General features: G+C 39.4%; 1 protein-coding gene across 12 annotated transcripts in view; it reads right to left on the bottom strand.

Annotated features, from left to right (window-relative positions):
• Positions 1 to 17,570, bottom strand: part of ERC1 (ELKS/RAB6-interacting/CAST family member 1) — a 281,550-nt gene that overhangs the window by 207,947 nt on the left and 56,033 nt on the right. For all 12 annotated transcript variants that reach the window (XM_042050358.1, XM_042050357.1, XM_042050360.1 and 9 more), the window contains exons 3-4: positions 12,360 to 12,776; positions 821 to 895 (exon numbers count right to left, since the gene is read on the bottom strand). In XM_042050358.1, coding sequence (XP_041906292.1) covers positions 821 to 895; positions 12,360 to 12,776 — 492 coding nt within the window. The remainder of the gene's footprint in view (positions 1 to 820; positions 896 to 12,359; positions 12,777 to 17,570) is intronic.

The raw sequence follows: 17,570 nt of genomic DNA, 5'->3' as shown, positions 1-17,570 counted from the left end.
TGGACCACAAAGATGACTAATACAAGAGTGACATCAAATGAAAGGCTGCAGAGTAGAAAGATGGGATATGAATATGGAAAACACTGATACAGAATGGAAAAATTTGCAGTGGAAAAAAGGAAGGAAAATAAAAGAAAAAGAAGGGAAACAAAGTGGAAAAGAACAGCTCGCAAAGACAGTTTCTGATTTTTCAACTCCATTTGTCCAAACCCTGTGTGATGTACTTTATGAGCAATACAATATGAAATATGATTGCATAAAGCTGTGCAAACCACACACTTGATTGTGGCTCCTGAGCTCTTGGCCAATTGCCATCAGTCCATTAAATACTTAAGCTAATGGTTTAAGAATTCAATCACAAATTCATCTAGAAAAGTTAGGTTTATGATGGCATACAGATATTTCTAGCTATATGATCCATTCTTTAAGTGGGTGTTGAGTTTGCTAACTTTGTTGATACACAGAATGGAGAGCAGTATTTCAAATGTTGATAACATAAGAAGAAAAGAACCCACTCTTAAAACCCACAAATCTTTCATATTAATCTATCATTCCCATTCTTGTAATATAATGAACTCTTGGTTGACTGCAAGAAATCTGTATCTGCTGCTACAGGCAGAAAGAAGACAAGTTTCTACTGTGCTGTCTTTTCAGTAATCAATAATAACAAATTAAATAATAACAGAGAATAAAATCGTATAAAAATATATACTTATTTTAAATTACAAGACTGACAGGAGCATATGGTATTTGGTAGATTCACCTTTCATGTGAAAACCCATTTTCCAAATTCTACTGCTGCCCAAACACAATCATTTACCTTCATCTCAATAACAGTTTGCAGAGCCTTTGTCTTGGCCGTGTCGGGAGCATTCTCAAATCGACGATGGATTTCCTGTACCAGCAGAAATGAAAGCAAGAGTTACACTAATGGCAGTGTCCCAATACAAACATAATTACTAGAAGCTTCTCTTCCTAATACAGAGCATAGCTCAGTGCTGCTTTCTGATGTTGTCATACATTTTATCACTTCTCATATCACAGAAAGGACTGCCAAAAGCTCATTCAACAGAAATCCAGCCGCAGTTAAAAAGGCACAGCAGAAACTGCACCTTTGACTACCCACTTACTCAAAATAAACTTGAAATGACAGCTGGGTCTACTAAAAAGCTCTATCATCTGTCTGCTAAACTAATCTGAACTCCTGATAGTTTCTCATAGAAGACATAAACATGATGCATTTGACTAGAGGCTTACTGAAAACAGCAACACTGTGGTTTCTATTTCAACAAGTTTTAAGGTGCAGCTGTTGTTAACTCTCTTTTTCCAGTGTTTTTTACCCCAGAGTGGCAACACTGAACTACACAGGATGAAAATCTTTCTTCACTTGGCCTTGAGCACAGCTGAAAATACACAAGTGTACAGCACACTGCTCTAGAAGCTCAGAGGATGCTGATAGGAGGACACAAAGTCCATGTGATATTTCTGTTGATGTAAATTCACAGAAATAGCATGCTTCCAACTGCTTGCTAAGGCATAAAATGATCGAAAGCTCAAACAACTTGTTCTATCATATAAAGTAGGGGTTTCAAGCCAACATAAGTAAAAAGAGGAGAAACAAAATAGAAACTACTACACTCTTTCACTCCTTGTCTTCAAATGGCATTGTCCTTAGAGCACACTCTAATGCTAACTGTAGGAAGGTGAATTCTGTTAGAGTGTTAATCTTATATGCCAGGAAAATACTTTGGTGCCCACAGAGCACCAGCTGTGATGCCAGTTAACCTAAAAATGAATTGTGTTATGTGCCCACACATACAGTTTATCCATCCACTCCCCTCAGACAACTAAAAGACAAATCCCAAAAGCCATCCACAAATTTGTATTTTCAATAGACAAGGTGAAGAGTCAAAATTTTGTATGGCAGTCATCCATGCAACTTGTTCCCCATGATTATTTGAATGAAAAAGGTAGAGTTGCACAGTGCTTTTCAGAAATACTACTTTTAAGATTGTTAAGTGTTCCTACATAGCTTTGAAGTGAGCAAGATCGAAATGTGTTGGGACATGACAAAGGCCACAAGAAGAATTTTGCAGAAGTCTGGCCTAAGACCATTTGCATAAGTTGATGCCCATGAATGGTAATAATAAGGAAATCCAATAGAACTTGCTCTGGTTTAAAAGAGGATATTTGTGTATTTTCTGAGAAGCCATTTTTACAAGTGTGTTCCCAGTGTATGGTGGCATTCTCTGAAATCAAAAAAATCCTCCTGAAGAAATAAACCTGAAAACCCCTCTAAATATATTTGTTTCTCCTCGAGTCAACAGATAACTTGAGAGCCTCTGCACAAATACTACTGGCACCATATAGACCAGAATGAAGCAGTGCCATTATTTTTCTACTTACCTGTACCTACATTCCCAAAATGGATTTCCTCAAAGAAATTACAACAAACTCTTGTGAGCTTTTAGAAACTGAGAAAACAAAGGATAAGAAGGTCAAAAATTACTATGCCATAAATCTATTTTGGACACTGTATTATTTTTATTTTAGCAGTTAGGTAATTTCCACTTGTGGAGAGACACGGTTTCTGACCTGAGAATATAAAACCAGCTACTGCTGTGGAAATGGGATAGATGGAATACATAGCAGGAGAACTGCAGGTCTGTAAAGGGATGCTGACACAACAGTGCCTGCTTCCACCATGGCTCAGTGTTTTCCCAGAGAGAAAATTCTTCCAAGCTTCTTCTTGAGAAATGCCTGTGTCTCCTCTGTCTGAAGTGATGCTCTGCACTTCAGCAAAGGAAATGTCCTACTTCTATCATCTTAAGTAATTCCACTGTGATTTGGATGACATAACCTGCTGAAAAATAACACCTCCCAACTCTTGACTGCACAGTAAGGGCTTAATTTTGGCAACATGCCTGTGATTCTGAAGAGCCTGAAGAAAAAAAAGCTACAGGCAGACCGAGGCTCTCTGGAACACAGATTGAAGAGCGGCTGCCGAAGGAAAGCAGGGCACAGATACCCTTCTTAATTAGGAAATACAGGCTGCATCCATGTCTTTCAGTGGCAGAATGGAAAAATACTAATAGATCATATCTCTGATGTATTCAGATTCTGTCGTGGACACACACCCCACAGATGAATGAAAGTTAGGATTTTACTCTGTAAAACAGGATTTTGCACAGCAGTTAAAAACATAGGGCCACACACAAATACCAGGATCAGAAAAATATAAACCCAATCCTTCATTCCTTGCAGGTTATCCATTCTGATAAAGTAATACAGGATCTTTCCTTTGCTTTACTTTCCCACATTAAGAACTTCCTTATGTAACTGATATTGTTTCCTAATAGGTTAATAAAATTTAGTATCTTTGCACCTTTGAGTGCAAGTTCAATTATTATAACAAGGGGTGGCTCTTTTAAATCTCCTTTATGTTTTTATTGCTTTTCTATGTTCAATGACTCCTTCATTTAAAAGTGATAGCAAAAAGGAAAAACAGAAATTATGGTGCAAACTGATTGCAACTTTAAGTACATTCACAGCCAATAAAATTCCAAAATAGGTTGTTCTGTTCAAAAAAACCATTAAGATTCAATAACTAGAAATTGAAGGCTAGAATTAGTCAGAAGCTCTAAACAAGGTGGGCACCTTCTCCAGAGCTGGAGTTCATATTTCATTTTAATTTTTTATTAAGAATATCTATCTTCCTTTTTAAGAAAATCTACCACAGAAACAGATAGGAACTGAAGGTGTGGATCATTATTACATCTGCCAAGTAGCTCTGCAAGGCAGCACAGTACCCCTAGGAGAAACAACAATTTCCTGGTCAGCATAATTACACAGAACAGCTGATCAAACACACTGAGAACACTGAATATGTAAAGAATAGCTGTGATAAAGTGGTTTTACCTCACCATAAATAGTTACAAAGTCCATGAGGTTTTTTTAAAAAGAATTCAAAATTAAAGAATATAGTTTAGAATTGAAGGAGTCCCCAATCCTGAGCAGTATTATCACTGTCAATTATACACATGTGCATAATAATGAAGGTTGAATTTAGTCCAAATCTTTTCTTCCTTCACAACCTGGCCATATCCTTCACTGTTATTCCCCCACTTCCTCTTGTGTCTGATTTTGCATGGGATTTAGAACAAATGTGAAGGTGCACTTTCAAGCAATGATGCTTTTGTAGTGGAGTAGGCTAAATGCTTCAAAATTCAGCAACTCACCTCCCAGTAGCCACAAGACAAGCAGTTTCCAAAGCAATAAAGGACATGCCTTCCATCTCCTGCCAAGCTTGGATAATCAGGTAGCACATTCCACACAGAAACAAAAACAGGCTATTTCATACATTAATTTGTTTTATTTAAAAAATCGGCAAAAAACATTATGTGTAATTAAAAGCACAGTCATAATTCTGGCTTTTTTAAATCTTAACTGTACTAGCCATATCTTTGTGTAATCAATTATGATCTCCTGTGCTGGATCTTTGTATCATTCAGTGGACTGGACAGTTTTGACTAAAAAGCATTTGGTTTTATTCTCCAACCTCATCCTCCAAGACTTACTAAATGAATGTTATATCTGTTGTACCCTAACTTTAGTTTTTCAGATGGCTTTCATGCCTACCTAGATTTTAGCAACCGAGTTCCAATTAATTACAATGAAATGCAAATGTTACAACCAGGAGCATCCATCAGCTCAGTATTAATGATCATTGTTAATTTTAAAAAATTATTTAGTAGCTATGTAAGATAAAATAGATCTTTAGTTGTGTAGAAAGACAAATCATACCTGACTAACCTGATTTTCTTCTACAGTGAAGTACCTGGCTGTGTGGCTAAGTGGGGAGCAATGGGTGTTCTGTGTCTAAAGGCCTCCAAGCATCCCTGGAGGCAAATTTGTGAGACACAGACTGGGTAAGTGGTTAACAAAGCAGGTGGGAAACCAGCTGGGCTGTCAGGCTCCACGCGGTGCTGATGAGCAGCGTGAGGGCCAGTGGGCAGTGCCTTCAGCAGTGATCTGAACGATGGGATGGACAGCCCTCCCAGCAGCTTTACAGAGTACATGGAATTGGGGAACACATGCATTAGATCAAGCTATGTGCCCTTGATGTGGAAAAACCCCCAGACCAGCCCATCCTGAGCTGTACTAGCAAGAGTACCCAACCAGCAGGTGGGAAGCAGGTGTTTCCCTGTGTGCAGCTCTTGTGAGACCACTGCTGGAGCTCTGTGCCCACTTCTGGGCTCCCCAGAACAAGGAAGGCACTGAAAATCTGAGGAGATTCTGACAGACAGGCACCAGGATAGCTGGGGCTGGAACACAGCATGAAGGGGAGAGAGCGAGAGAAAAGTGTTTGTTCAGCTGAAAAGAACGGGCTTGGGGGGAAACCTGATGCCCTCTAGAACTAACTGGAAGCTGGAGAGATGATGGAAACCAAAGTCTTGTCAGAAGTGGAAGGATGATAGGCAATAGGCAGAACTTGCAGCACTGAAAATTTAGACCTGTTAATATGACAAAGATTTTACCAGGAGAGCAACCAAATGCTGGACCAGGTGCCCAGAGAGGCTGTGGAATCCCCACCGCTTGAAATTGCTGGTTTGAGCAGAAGGTTGCATGAAATAACCTGTGGGAGAGCCCTTTAATCTGCATGACTCATTTATATAAATATCTTTACTACCTGGTGCCAGAAGGTGACTGGATACTATCACAATTGTTTAGTTTCAGGATTTTGTATTAAATTTTTTTCAGAAAGTGCTCGATGCCAGTAATTTTAACTTCTATTTCAGCACGACGTAAAAATGAACTGAAAAAAAGAACATATAAGAGTCCTGTAGAATTTATTTCATTGCTATTAGAGTTTTGCTGCTAAAGTGATATAGTTACACAAGTCTGGAAGCAGCAATCATGGTAGTTCCTTCGGAAATTATTTCTGCATTTTTCCATTTGTCATTTCCTGCATTTGCAAACCCAATCAACATAATTCCCTGAAAATACAAAGTGACTGTACCCACAAAGGGCATAACTTTGAAAGATGTGCTGGCAATTGCACACACATTGATAATGGAGGCTGCCAGTTGCTTTGAAGCTCAGTTACCCCTGGCTAAAGAAACTCGTCTCTGGTTTGCAATTGTATTAATCCATTGAGACGATTATTTCTAAATCCAATTAAAACCTCAGATATCAGGACACTTAAGTTTGTTAGCAAACGCATCACCTAAAGTGAAAATTAAAGCACAGCTTCCAGCTCTTCTCAGTATTTCAATCAGCAGGAAACAAAAGCAAAATCCCTCAAAACTTTGGCATTAGAGTAAAAGCAAGGTAAGATGAGAAACTAATTCAAACCATCCAATTAGCTGCAAGTAACAAGTCATTGTGTTGAAATCTGACTACAGAATTGTGAATTCAAAAGCTGAAGAAAAGTCAATTAAAAATTAAAATCTTAATCATGTAGAACTTCATTTACATATGTGCTATTATTAATTTTTTCTCTCTTTCCTCTTACTTAAGGCACAAAAGCACTCATTTTGTACTCAAATTAGCTTCCAATTTATTCGTGGTATTTTTAGTTTTTTCCCTTCCACTACAAAGCTTCACGTTTGTGGAAACAAAATTCCCTAAATCTCACTTCTACTGAAGAAAAGTGCAGGATAATGTTACCATCTCCAAGGAAAGCATCCCTAAGATGTAATTTGTAAACAAAGCAAATCGTGTAATAGGCATTGACAAAGAAAATCTTCTAATATAACAAAACATCAAAAAACATCGAAGTTTAAGCATTTTAAACCTCTAATCCCCAGACAGATTTATGCATTGTTTCACATAGTTTTAAAAATCCCACCTGAAGGGTATGGAAGAGCTAAAATGAAACAGTAAGAAATTTTGCTCTATGTTGAAGACTAGCTCATTCATAAAAAAAGAAAATGTTTTGAAATAAGTTCAAGAATTAAATAACTCACCCCCCATGCTAGAAAAAGCATATCAAGAAGCCTACAGAAATTTTATTAAATATTTCACTTCGATAAAACCATGAGTATAATACAGAAAAAGCATCCTGACAGATGACTGGAGTTCTGCTTTTTTCCATTTACCTAATTTAACTAATGTAACTGATTATTTAACTAATGTATAAAAATCAGAAATTTGCTATGCAAGAATAAGGTGTTTCTGATTTTTTTTGTCATCTGGAAAAGCAGAAAACAAATACATTATTTTCCAACCTAACTTTTCAACTTTTGAAGAATTATCAAGCTACCAACCTCTGAGGAAAGGTGAAAATAATTTCATATATATTTGAACATTTTTAACTGTCATCCTTTTCTAAGGTGACATACAGAATATCCCAAACTAAAATGATATTTTAAAAAATTTAAGTGTATAAAAAAATAGATTATGCATGCTTTCAAGTTGCAATAGTCCATTTTCTCAAATTTTGACCTACAAAACCTCTGTATGTTTTAAAACTACTTGCAGACCAAACAAGCAATTCTAATAAAGACATAACTATTTAAATGATCTTGGTTTAAATCACTTCTCCCTGCCATCTGCTTCTAAAAGGTCAAAAGGATGAAGCAGCAATAAAAAAAAGCAGAAACTTAATTTTTTTAAGTCAACAGAAAGATACCCCCCAGTATGACAGTAGTAAGAGTTCCAGTTACTGGATCTGTCTACTCCTGCAAAACAAAACCCCCTCTAGAAGTATCTTATTTATGTTGCAAAATCTTGGCACAGGACAGAAGTGTTCTTTGAGTTAACTCTAATTGCTCCAATTAAAATTTCTAAATCCTCCTCTGAGCGTGGAGCAGAAAAGGGGAAGGATTTTAACACACCCATGGAAAAATAATTTGTTTGCAGAACTTGTCACAGTTCATTAAAATCTGGTCAGACAAGGGAAACAACCTCTCAGCACCGGGCACAGCTCAGCAGGGCTCTGATGGTACCTTCAGACAGCCCATCCGCCCCTTCTCACTGAGCTCCTTGCTGCTGCTCTTTGGCCACCACAGGATCAAGTTTTGATCATCTGAGGCTAATAATAATCGAAATAATCTACACAGACCTCTGTTAGAGCCCAGTGTGCCTGCTCGCTGCGCTGGCAGAGCTGTGCCCCACGGGGAGGCAGAAATTCAGCGCTGTCCTGGAACAGAGTGGGCACTGTTCGACTGCAAACAGCTCCAGCGAGGGCTCGGTCCTTGCAATAAGGCCATCCCAGATAACTGTGATGCACTTCACAAACAGCACTTTGTGGGCTTGCCATTTCAACAAACACTGAAAAAGGAAAGAAATCATAGCTTTTTCTGCCACAGCCTCTTTCCTTAAGCTCATTGTAAAGGAGTGCCCTCATGAACCACCCATTTCAGTGCCTGTTTTACATACAAAACCTCCCTTTATTTGTTAAGCACTCCATCCCTAACTCCTTCATTCAGTTTTGTACTCAGCTGGAATAAAAAATCCATCTTGTTTGAATGGGCCCAATTATTTAAAAAAAATAAAATATTAAAGTCAAAACCGTAATTTACTACCAAACAGGTTTTGGACACTAAGTATAAAGCTCCTGTTGGTTCTTCCCTCGTTCCACACCACTGTAACATGCAAGCCTTGACTCTAGAACTGCCTTCTGAAGACACAAGCCTTCAGGATAAACAGCCTTCTTTCTGTTTCCAAGTAAATGGTTGTGGTCAGCCATCTATACTTACAGCCCCTGTTGGGCTGTCCTTACAAATCTCAGTCTGCCCATAGTACTCCCAGTGTTTAGAACACCAGGTATGGATGCAGTCACATCATATTCTGCCACAAGCTGCACTGATAGTTGGGCTATTATCTGCATAGCTGAGAAAAATCTGTTTCTAATCAGTGCATCTAGGACTTTGGGGAGTGGGGAGCAGGGAGGCTGTCAAAAAGAACGCAGCCAGCTTCGTTATCTTTAGAGCTACGGGCTGGTAACTCTGCTACAGGCAAGTCTGGAACAAAGAACTAATGCAGTCAGTGCAACTCGGGAGCTATTCTGGAAGCTGTAGTCCAGCTGCTAGACTTCATCAAGTATTTCTTGCTGGTATGACAATAATTTTGGTTTTGAAAGTAAAGTCTAGAATACCAAATTGCCATTAAGACTGAAGAAGGGGTATTCAAAATAGCAGCCATCTTTTCTTATAAGCTATGAAGCTTAGGCTTGTTTTCCAGGGTAGAGGAATGTGATGCAGCCACACTGTCATCTGCTGAAGCCAGGGCATTCTGATTTTCAAGGAGGTATTTAAGTTTTCATTACTCTGTGTTAATGAGAGAATGTCCTCTGTATCAGTTGCTGAATACATCCTATGCTGGATATAGTATCCTTCCTGTAGATTTATATGAATAATTTCTTGAGATCCTCAGAAGTCAGGGCAAGTGGGAAAAGCCCAAGAGAGTCAAATTGCTCATGGAGATACCTCTCAGTAGCTGCAGGAGAATCCATTCCATAATCTGGATTTGGGAGACTGAGACAGTGCCCTGGGATATGACCAAAAATATGTGATATCTTTTATATGAGGAACAATTAAGCAGCACTGGATTTTTCAGCCTAGAAAAAGGGAGAACTTGGAATGGATATAACAACATGAAACTGTGAGTGGCACACAGTTATAATCTTATCAGAACCACAACTGTGACCTCTGCTACAATTTATTTTCCTTAGGAAATTAGTGCAGTCTTTAGTACAACAATGGCAACAGCAAAAGCTGAAGAAATCAATTCTTTCACATTTAATTTTCAAGGTGATACTGCTGGCCACTGTAGCTGCACTGTCTGCCTGAAAAACTGTCTGATGACCTTGAGTCTCAACATCACATTTTGGATTACATGTGGGTTTCGAAGTTGGAAAATTGAGGGATACCTTTTTGCTTCAAGATGCAGATCTTTAGTATTATTTTCAGCAAATATTTTATCAGCAATCTAACACCCTTGCAGAGTCAGAAACAGTACTAGTGGATTCTGACATCTCAGAACTTCTTTTGCTAAGATGGTGATGAGTATTTTGGACCAAACCACTACAGATGGTCTATAACTGCTATTAAAGTTTCCTAATGTGTTAGGGCATGAAACATAAACGCTGACCTCCCAAGCTCTTGCAAATCCCTTTGAGATACCAGTGCTTCCTCCAACAGCAGTATTTAGAGTTTAGCATGCCTTTCCAGATACTGGGAATTCTAGATATAGAACCATCAAGAAAGCAGATTAATTTCTTCAAGGCAGCTTAAAAATTCCATCATTAGTATCTGGGCTAGCAAAGAGCAGAAATAACCTGTAACTATGGAAATACAGATGAACATAACAGAAGGTCAGCTGAGGAGGGTGATGCAGGCACACCTAACAGGTGACACACCTATGAGAGACAACTTCCAAGTGTGAAACACAGATAGCAACTGTGAACCAGATCCTGCAGAGCATCTGGGTGCTCAGGCAGTCCGATGCAGTCAGCTGCAGCTTCCTCTGATTTTCTCCAGCCTGCCAGAGCCCCAGGCATAAGACTTGAGGTTGATGCAGGTAAGTCTGAGGTCACTTAGCTCAGCCTTGCTCAGAGCTCAAGGATGACACAAGGTACAAACAAAACCATTCCTGTGGTCACCCAGCTCCATATGGAGATAATATGGCACCGTGTTCCTGAGGCTACGAGGGTGCTCAGCGCCAAGGCTGGATCCCACATGGCATCCATGGTCTGAGCCACAAATTACTTTATACACAGCTTACACTTCTCAATGGATCAGAGCCGGGTAAGCAGCAAGGAGTAATTAATTTTAAAACATTTTATAAATAGCATTGGTGCTTTCAAGTCAGTAGTTCATCTCTACCTCCTCTAGGAAGTCTTCTACCATAAAGACTAGGATTTAAATGACTGATGATTTCCAAACAGGCATGAATGAAACAAGAATTCTTCTCTCTCAACATCTACTCATCAGCAGCAGGAACAAACACAACCGCATTCCTAAAAAATTGCACAGCTCCTGACAGCTTTTCATTTATGTTGCTGGACTTAGAGCAGAAACAAATGGAAGCCATTTGAGGCTCTTCCTGAAATAGTTACAAGAATTGGAACAGAATTATCATTGGTTGCTAAATAAAGGAAAAACTGTAGTGCAGAAACTCTGGAATCATATTATCTTCACTCCAGACACTCAAGAGATTACTGCTCTAAAAAAATAAATCTGGCCTAAATCTGGCTCAGAAATGCAATGGGCTCCAGCTTTCTTACATAAATGCTTGCAAGAGCACAAGCACAATGGGTCAGGCACTGGAAAACATATGAATAAGAGGTATTAAGAAGTATTTATGTGCTGCATACACTCATCTCAAAAAACTCTTCCAGGCCTTGCTTTCCTGACTTCTTAGAGAGAGGCCTTAAATACTGTGTACATGTAGAGGTTTCAGGAAAGTGCTGAACCATGAAATAGACACCAATATGCAGAACAGGTGATTAGATTGGTACACATGGTACACACACATGGATAGCCATCGATTCATGCCTTCAGTCGACAGGTGTAAAATAATCTTTATGCAGAATCTTATCACTAGGGAATCCATGTATACACATATTTATCAATCCATGCTGAATTACCAGCCTTTCAGAAGTTAATATTAGAATACTTTAGGAGGCTGGTTGACAAGAGAAAAATGCATTTAATAATATCAAAAAATGCAACGACACTGGCTACACAATAACTCATTTTCTTTCATTTATTTCCCTTCGTTTGACTAAAATATTTGTATTCTATACAGCCCATATTTTATTAGTTTAGAATGATTAGTAGTGAAGACCTTGGGAACCTATGCCTGCCATTGTACTCTTTTAAGGTACAATACAGATGTAACAATGGTTTTTCTGTTTTCAGAAGGATGGTGAGAAGGGGTTACTACGTGTGCAGCAGTGTCTCTTTAAGAAATCTTTTTTTTGGCTCTGCATCCAGGGCAGCTAATAGTTTTATCAAATACCCTTCACAGCAAGATCACTGTTTCCATGGAAACTGTAGAGCAATCATCCATTACTCTTGCAAAGATTTCTCTCTCTGCTCTCACCTAAATACAGGTAGCTACCTTCTCTCACACTACAATGGAACAGAAGAATTCATTTTACAGGCTTTGGGACAATTCACCTCCACAGCTTCCTATGGAGACTACAGGGAAAGTGGGGGCCACAGCACAAAACCCCAAAAGGTACATGCAAGGAAGCCATAAAGATAAATTAAAATAGGCACAAATTCTGTCAATTCTAATGTAAAATACAACTTATAGAGAAGGGAAGATTCTTTGCTTGCAACTGTGAAATGGATAGGAGACAGAGAAGAGTTCAAGATTGGAGATGAATGCTGACTTTGGTCACTCACCTCTCTCAGCATGTTGTTTTCTTTTTCCTTCTGTTCAAGAAGGCTTTCCAAGTGGTGCACATGCATCTCTGCCTCAGCCAAGCGTCGTGTCCGCTCATGGTCTTCCTCAGTGGCTTTTGCTGACAGACCTTTACTCTGCAGCATCTCCAGCAGCTTTTTGATGGACTCATCACGTGCATTTAAGGTCTGTTTCTGGGTCTCAATACGCAGTTCCATCTCCTCCAAGGTTTTACGGAGCAGGAACAGCTCCTTGGCCTGGCGCTCGTGCTCTGCGTGCAGCCGTTGGAAGTTTTCCTCTGTCAGCTCTGCCACGAAGGGCTCGCTGGTCCTGGAGCTGCTGTCCTGCTGGAACAGCTGGTTCAGGTCCCGCTGGATCCGCAGCTCGTCTTGGAGAGCCTGGATAGTCATCTGCATATGCTGAAAGAACAAATAAATAAAATCAGAGGATTCCCTCCACTGGAGCAATAACCAAAACAGTATGAGCCACATCAGACCTCCTGAACCACCAACCGAGAGGAAACCACAGTACCAACAGACCAACACCAGGGTTTTAAAGCAGAATTGAAGTGGAATTGGGTTACACTACAGAAAGTTCAAATCCCTCCTTCGATGCCTGATAGAGGTTGCTTAACACTTAGAAGACTCTTGCTTGACTCTTCCACTTGCACCAACTTGAGAAAGAGACTGTTTCAAACAAAGGAAAATGTCAGCAGCTTCCAGCAACTTATGTCAGTACCCTTCCAATGCTCACCTGCCCTGTAGAACAATTCTGGGGCAGAAGAAGCCCCAGAATTACTATAGAATTACTATCTTGGCAAAGCAGAGGGGCATGGTGCTATTAGAATTTACATATCACCTATAAAACCTAATCAGGCTCCCAAGGTGTTCAGCACTAACTCTACACCTAGCACAGATTTCCCTGCTGACTTAGAGAAGAAACTTCAGGCTGCAAAGAAGAACTACAGCTACAGAAAACCGGATAAATGCTGACCAGGGAAAAGGGTCACATCATAAAATTTTATTTAGATTTTAGTACAGAAGAGGAATTACCACCTCACAAACAGGAATATGAAGTCAATCAAATGACTGGCAGTAATTTGTTGTCGTGCAAGACAATAAATCCTGTCTCAATGACTAAATACAGTGGCTTAATATAATGGGACAATACAGCAGAAGCACAGTTTGCCTACAAAAAAGTCCTCACTTTATATTTAGATAAGTATGTTTTTTCTTGTCTGCAAGACAGAAGTATCAAGCCAATAACAGAGAAGTACAAACACTGCACAAAGATTTGATTACCAGGAATGAGATGCACCCTGAGTGATACATCTCTACTCTCTTAAGTGAGGCAGACATGCTTACAATTTAGTCTGAGTGGGAACAGGTCGGATGCGCTGATCCCTGAGCTCTGCAGTGTCTGCAGTGCAGCTACTTCCAGTATCCACTAGGCTGAAGTACCAGTTAGAGTAAGTTATAGTCTATGATCAAACTTTATGCAGAGACACACGGGTAAGGTCTAAAATGTGAAGATGGTGCAAAGGTAGTGTTTCCTATAAATCAAGTACTTCGTTTTACTCAAGTATTTGTAAAAAGAGAAACCGTAAGAAGATTTGGGCTTAGGCATTACTGCAAGGGTATGTTTATCACAATTGCTATGTAAAATGCCTTGAAGATGTTAAAAAGCTGTCTGGACATGGCCCTGGGCTCTAAGTGGCCTTGCCTGAGCAGAGGGGTTAGACCAGCTGACCTCCCACCAACCTCAGGCACTCAGTGTGAAAAGACAGCAGATTGTATTAATAGCACAGTTACCTACCTTTAATCTGTTTGAGAAACATAAAGGGTTCGTTTGGTTGTACAGAATGGTGCATAAAGGCAATAAAAGTCCAATCCCATTCTCTTTGCAGAAGTCACTATTTGAGACCAAGCACTTGTCCTCCATTTGTGTTCTGGCCTAAGATAAGCTTTTCAAAACCAAAGTTGCTGTTACATCATCAGCTCACCTAAGTCCACGCTGCCACTAAAGGCAACAGTCTTGCTATTTGTCCTTCCTCAGGTGGTTGACACTGACAACGGGATCAAAACTTCACCTGATGGCTGCAAATCAGCCCCAGCAAAACCAAAAAGGTTTTTGCAGCCAGATCTCCAATTCAGCTGACAGGGTGGCTACATCAGTGCTGGTTCTGGTGCAAGGTAGGGTGGCAGGTGCTGTCAAGGAGCTGGCAGAGAAGAAAATGGAACCATCCTTTACAGCAACAGCATCAACTGAAATCAGCTTAAATCCAAAGCTCTGTGGTTGGTTTAAGATGCTGTAGTTGCCTTTTCTTCCTTTTCACTAACACAATACTTGGCAGTTATTAATTCGGTTAATCTGAAACTACACTTCAGGTTACAGAATCTGTGTGACAACACAGCACAGGTGTATATTAGGTGAAGGAACAAGTAATTACTCTGTTCTAAAAGGTACATTGTGTTTATATACTGGTGGATGCTCAGATTTATTTTCAAGTAAGAGATGAAGAAATATCTGAAGGGAATTAATATGGATTTCCAAAATGTTTTCAGAAGTCACTTTCTTTTTAATTAAAGATCTCAACTTTCAGTTACTGAGTGGTTTGAAGAAACGACAAGTGAGAATGCCAGAACCACATCCAAGCATTAAAACTGAGGCGCTACAGGTAGGCAATCAAAACTACTACATTTGTTTAATTAATGTATGTTGATTGAGCTGTAAGAGAAAACCTACTGCACTCATTAAAACATTTGCCTCATTTGTACCTATACAACACCAATGAAGTCAGCAGGACTACGACAGCAGTAGTGAGAGAATGTCCTCAAATTTTTTTAAAATTAAACAATAACCCCACTAGATATAACTTCACAATTCCACACATGAGTTAATTCCATTTGTATTTGAGAAGCCCTCCTTATTCAGAGCCCAGCTGTGTGTTGTTCCTCCAGCTAACAAACAAATTCCCACATGCTTCCACCTGGCTCTCCACATACTGCTACTTCAGCATTTCCTTTCTCCCAGGAAAGAAAAGAGCTTCTTCTGAACAACCACATCATCTATTAAATGAAATTATTTCCTCTACTCAATGCTGTCTCGGAATCAAACTTGGGTTATTTATAAACATCAATGGACTAAATCACCACAACCAAAATCTTACATTTTTACCATCTGATCTGCTGTGAAATGTCATTTCAGGTTACATAGACAAAACCCGTGTCTTGGACCCACAGAAATTATTTCCCCTACCCATGGAAATGCCTCCATGGAACTCCTGGGTCAATGAACCAAAATCTATTATATGATTCAAATACATGATGTGGGAAAAAAATTAATACCAGTGACAAACAGGATTTACTGGTATCCATCAGTCTGTGAAGTAAAGACAAGGGAGTTTGGAATACCTGGCAATTGGTCAGCAACTGCCTGTAATTCAGTTTCCCAAGAAAAATGAAGAGGTGGGGTTATAGGAAAAGTTAGAGCTGAGCTTATGAATAACTCCCACTGTTCTCTGAACTGCTGCTCAGTTGAGAACAAACTTTATTATGTGAAAGGTAACTGGAAAACACACCACAGAAAATTATTCTGTGCTTTTGACGCCCACTCTTTTCCGACATGCAAAATGTATGCAAAATGGGTTCTTTTCTCTGCTTTCCAAATTTTCTTTATAATTCTCAGAATAATAGAACAATATTCTTTACTAGCTGGTATCATAACTTAACTACTTTTTCAGTTAAAATTTCTTGTCTTCTATATAATTTCAAAGAAAACATCATTTTCCCCCTGAAGGAACAGGCAAGCTTTACTAGCTTCTCATCCATTTTTTACACTTCACTTTTAAATCATCAACTATCCTGGAAAGACAAACTATTTTCCAAGCTCACACAATACTAGCCACTGGTACTTAATGCTGTCTAAGACCTGACTAGAGATCTCAAGAAAACTTGAAAGATACTGCAGAAATAGTCTCATCTAGAAATAAACATGTAAAAATACTTCTAATACCACTGAGCTTCATTATGTTGTACTCTACCGAGTGAGTACCAATCATGCTTTTGTGAAGCAGTTTAATACAGGCAATGTAATTAAAGTCAAAGCAATTATGATGAACCTGTACTTTGCTTGATACTTACTGCACTTATCTCAAACCTTGAGGATTCCCTGGTTTTTTCAAGGAACAAAAACTGGTCTTTAAAAGCCTTACTACAAATTGTAACTACAGCTGCGAATCACGAAGGTGTTTTCGTGAGCACAGTTCTCTAGTCTCACACTGGTTATGTCCAACAGACTTTTCTCTTGACAGAGCTGAGAACCTTCAGGCTCATCTCAAACAGAAGTCCTAAAAGGATGTGGTGCAAACACAGCCTCTTACACCAGGTGTTCCTCTGCCTGTGTTACTTCCATGGGTCAACCTACCAACCAGGTTCTGCATAGAGACACAGTTTGACTTTTATCCAGCAGCCCAAACTTTGCATCTCTAAGAAGCAGAACACGATTCAGTCTTTGCCTCCACCTACCAGGACTCAAATTCACATTTCCCACACCTTGGCAGATTGGTGAGCTTCCAGCCTACAGTCTGAGTACGGCCCATGATGGAGAAGTTCCTGGTGTTTGGCTCCCAAAGCTGTCCTGCTGTTGCAGCCTCAGGGTAATGCAGTGCACCTACAGCTGTACTGGTGAGTTTGGGAACCTTGCTGCAGGCACCTCTTTTCATCTCTCTCTGTTGAAGCTTTTCCTTTTTGCATAAAATATTTAAAGATTCAGTTGGCCTGACAGAAAGTATTAAAGAGAGCACAGCTTCTTATTCTAATTAGAAGAACACATAAGAACAGAAAGACCTGAATAGCAATACTTCCAACTAACTTAAATGTTTATCATCTCACCATTCCAAAGGAAGTGAGGGATGTGCATTTTAACTTTCTCAGTCGGAAAAAGAAATTTCATTGATATTCTACAGCCAAGACCTGTATCCTAACCCTACATTTTAGATCAAAAGGAGGCAGCCACAGCTACTACCACGATTTTGAAAGAAAGGATTAAATTGTGACATGCTTTTTAAAGAAAGGATTTCCACACTCATCTTTGCAAGACAGAGCTTGACCTACCAAGCTACAGTGTTTAATATTCCAACATGCATTTGTCCATTTGGGTTTGGTTGCCGGATTTAGATTATTCATACTGCAGATACTTTGTAACTACTGCAA

Source organism: Corvus kubaryi, unplaced genomic scaffold (assembly GCF_017639235.1).
Source record: "Corvus kubaryi isolate FWS band 111438036 unplaced genomic scaffold, C.kubaryi_AGA036_p1.0 72, whole genome shotgun sequence".
NCBI lineage: Eukaryota > Metazoa > Chordata > Aves > Passeriformes > Corvidae > Corvus > Corvus kubaryi.
The sequence above is the reverse complement of the archived record's forward strand: the minus strand, read 5'-3'. Positions and strand labels throughout refer to the sequence as shown.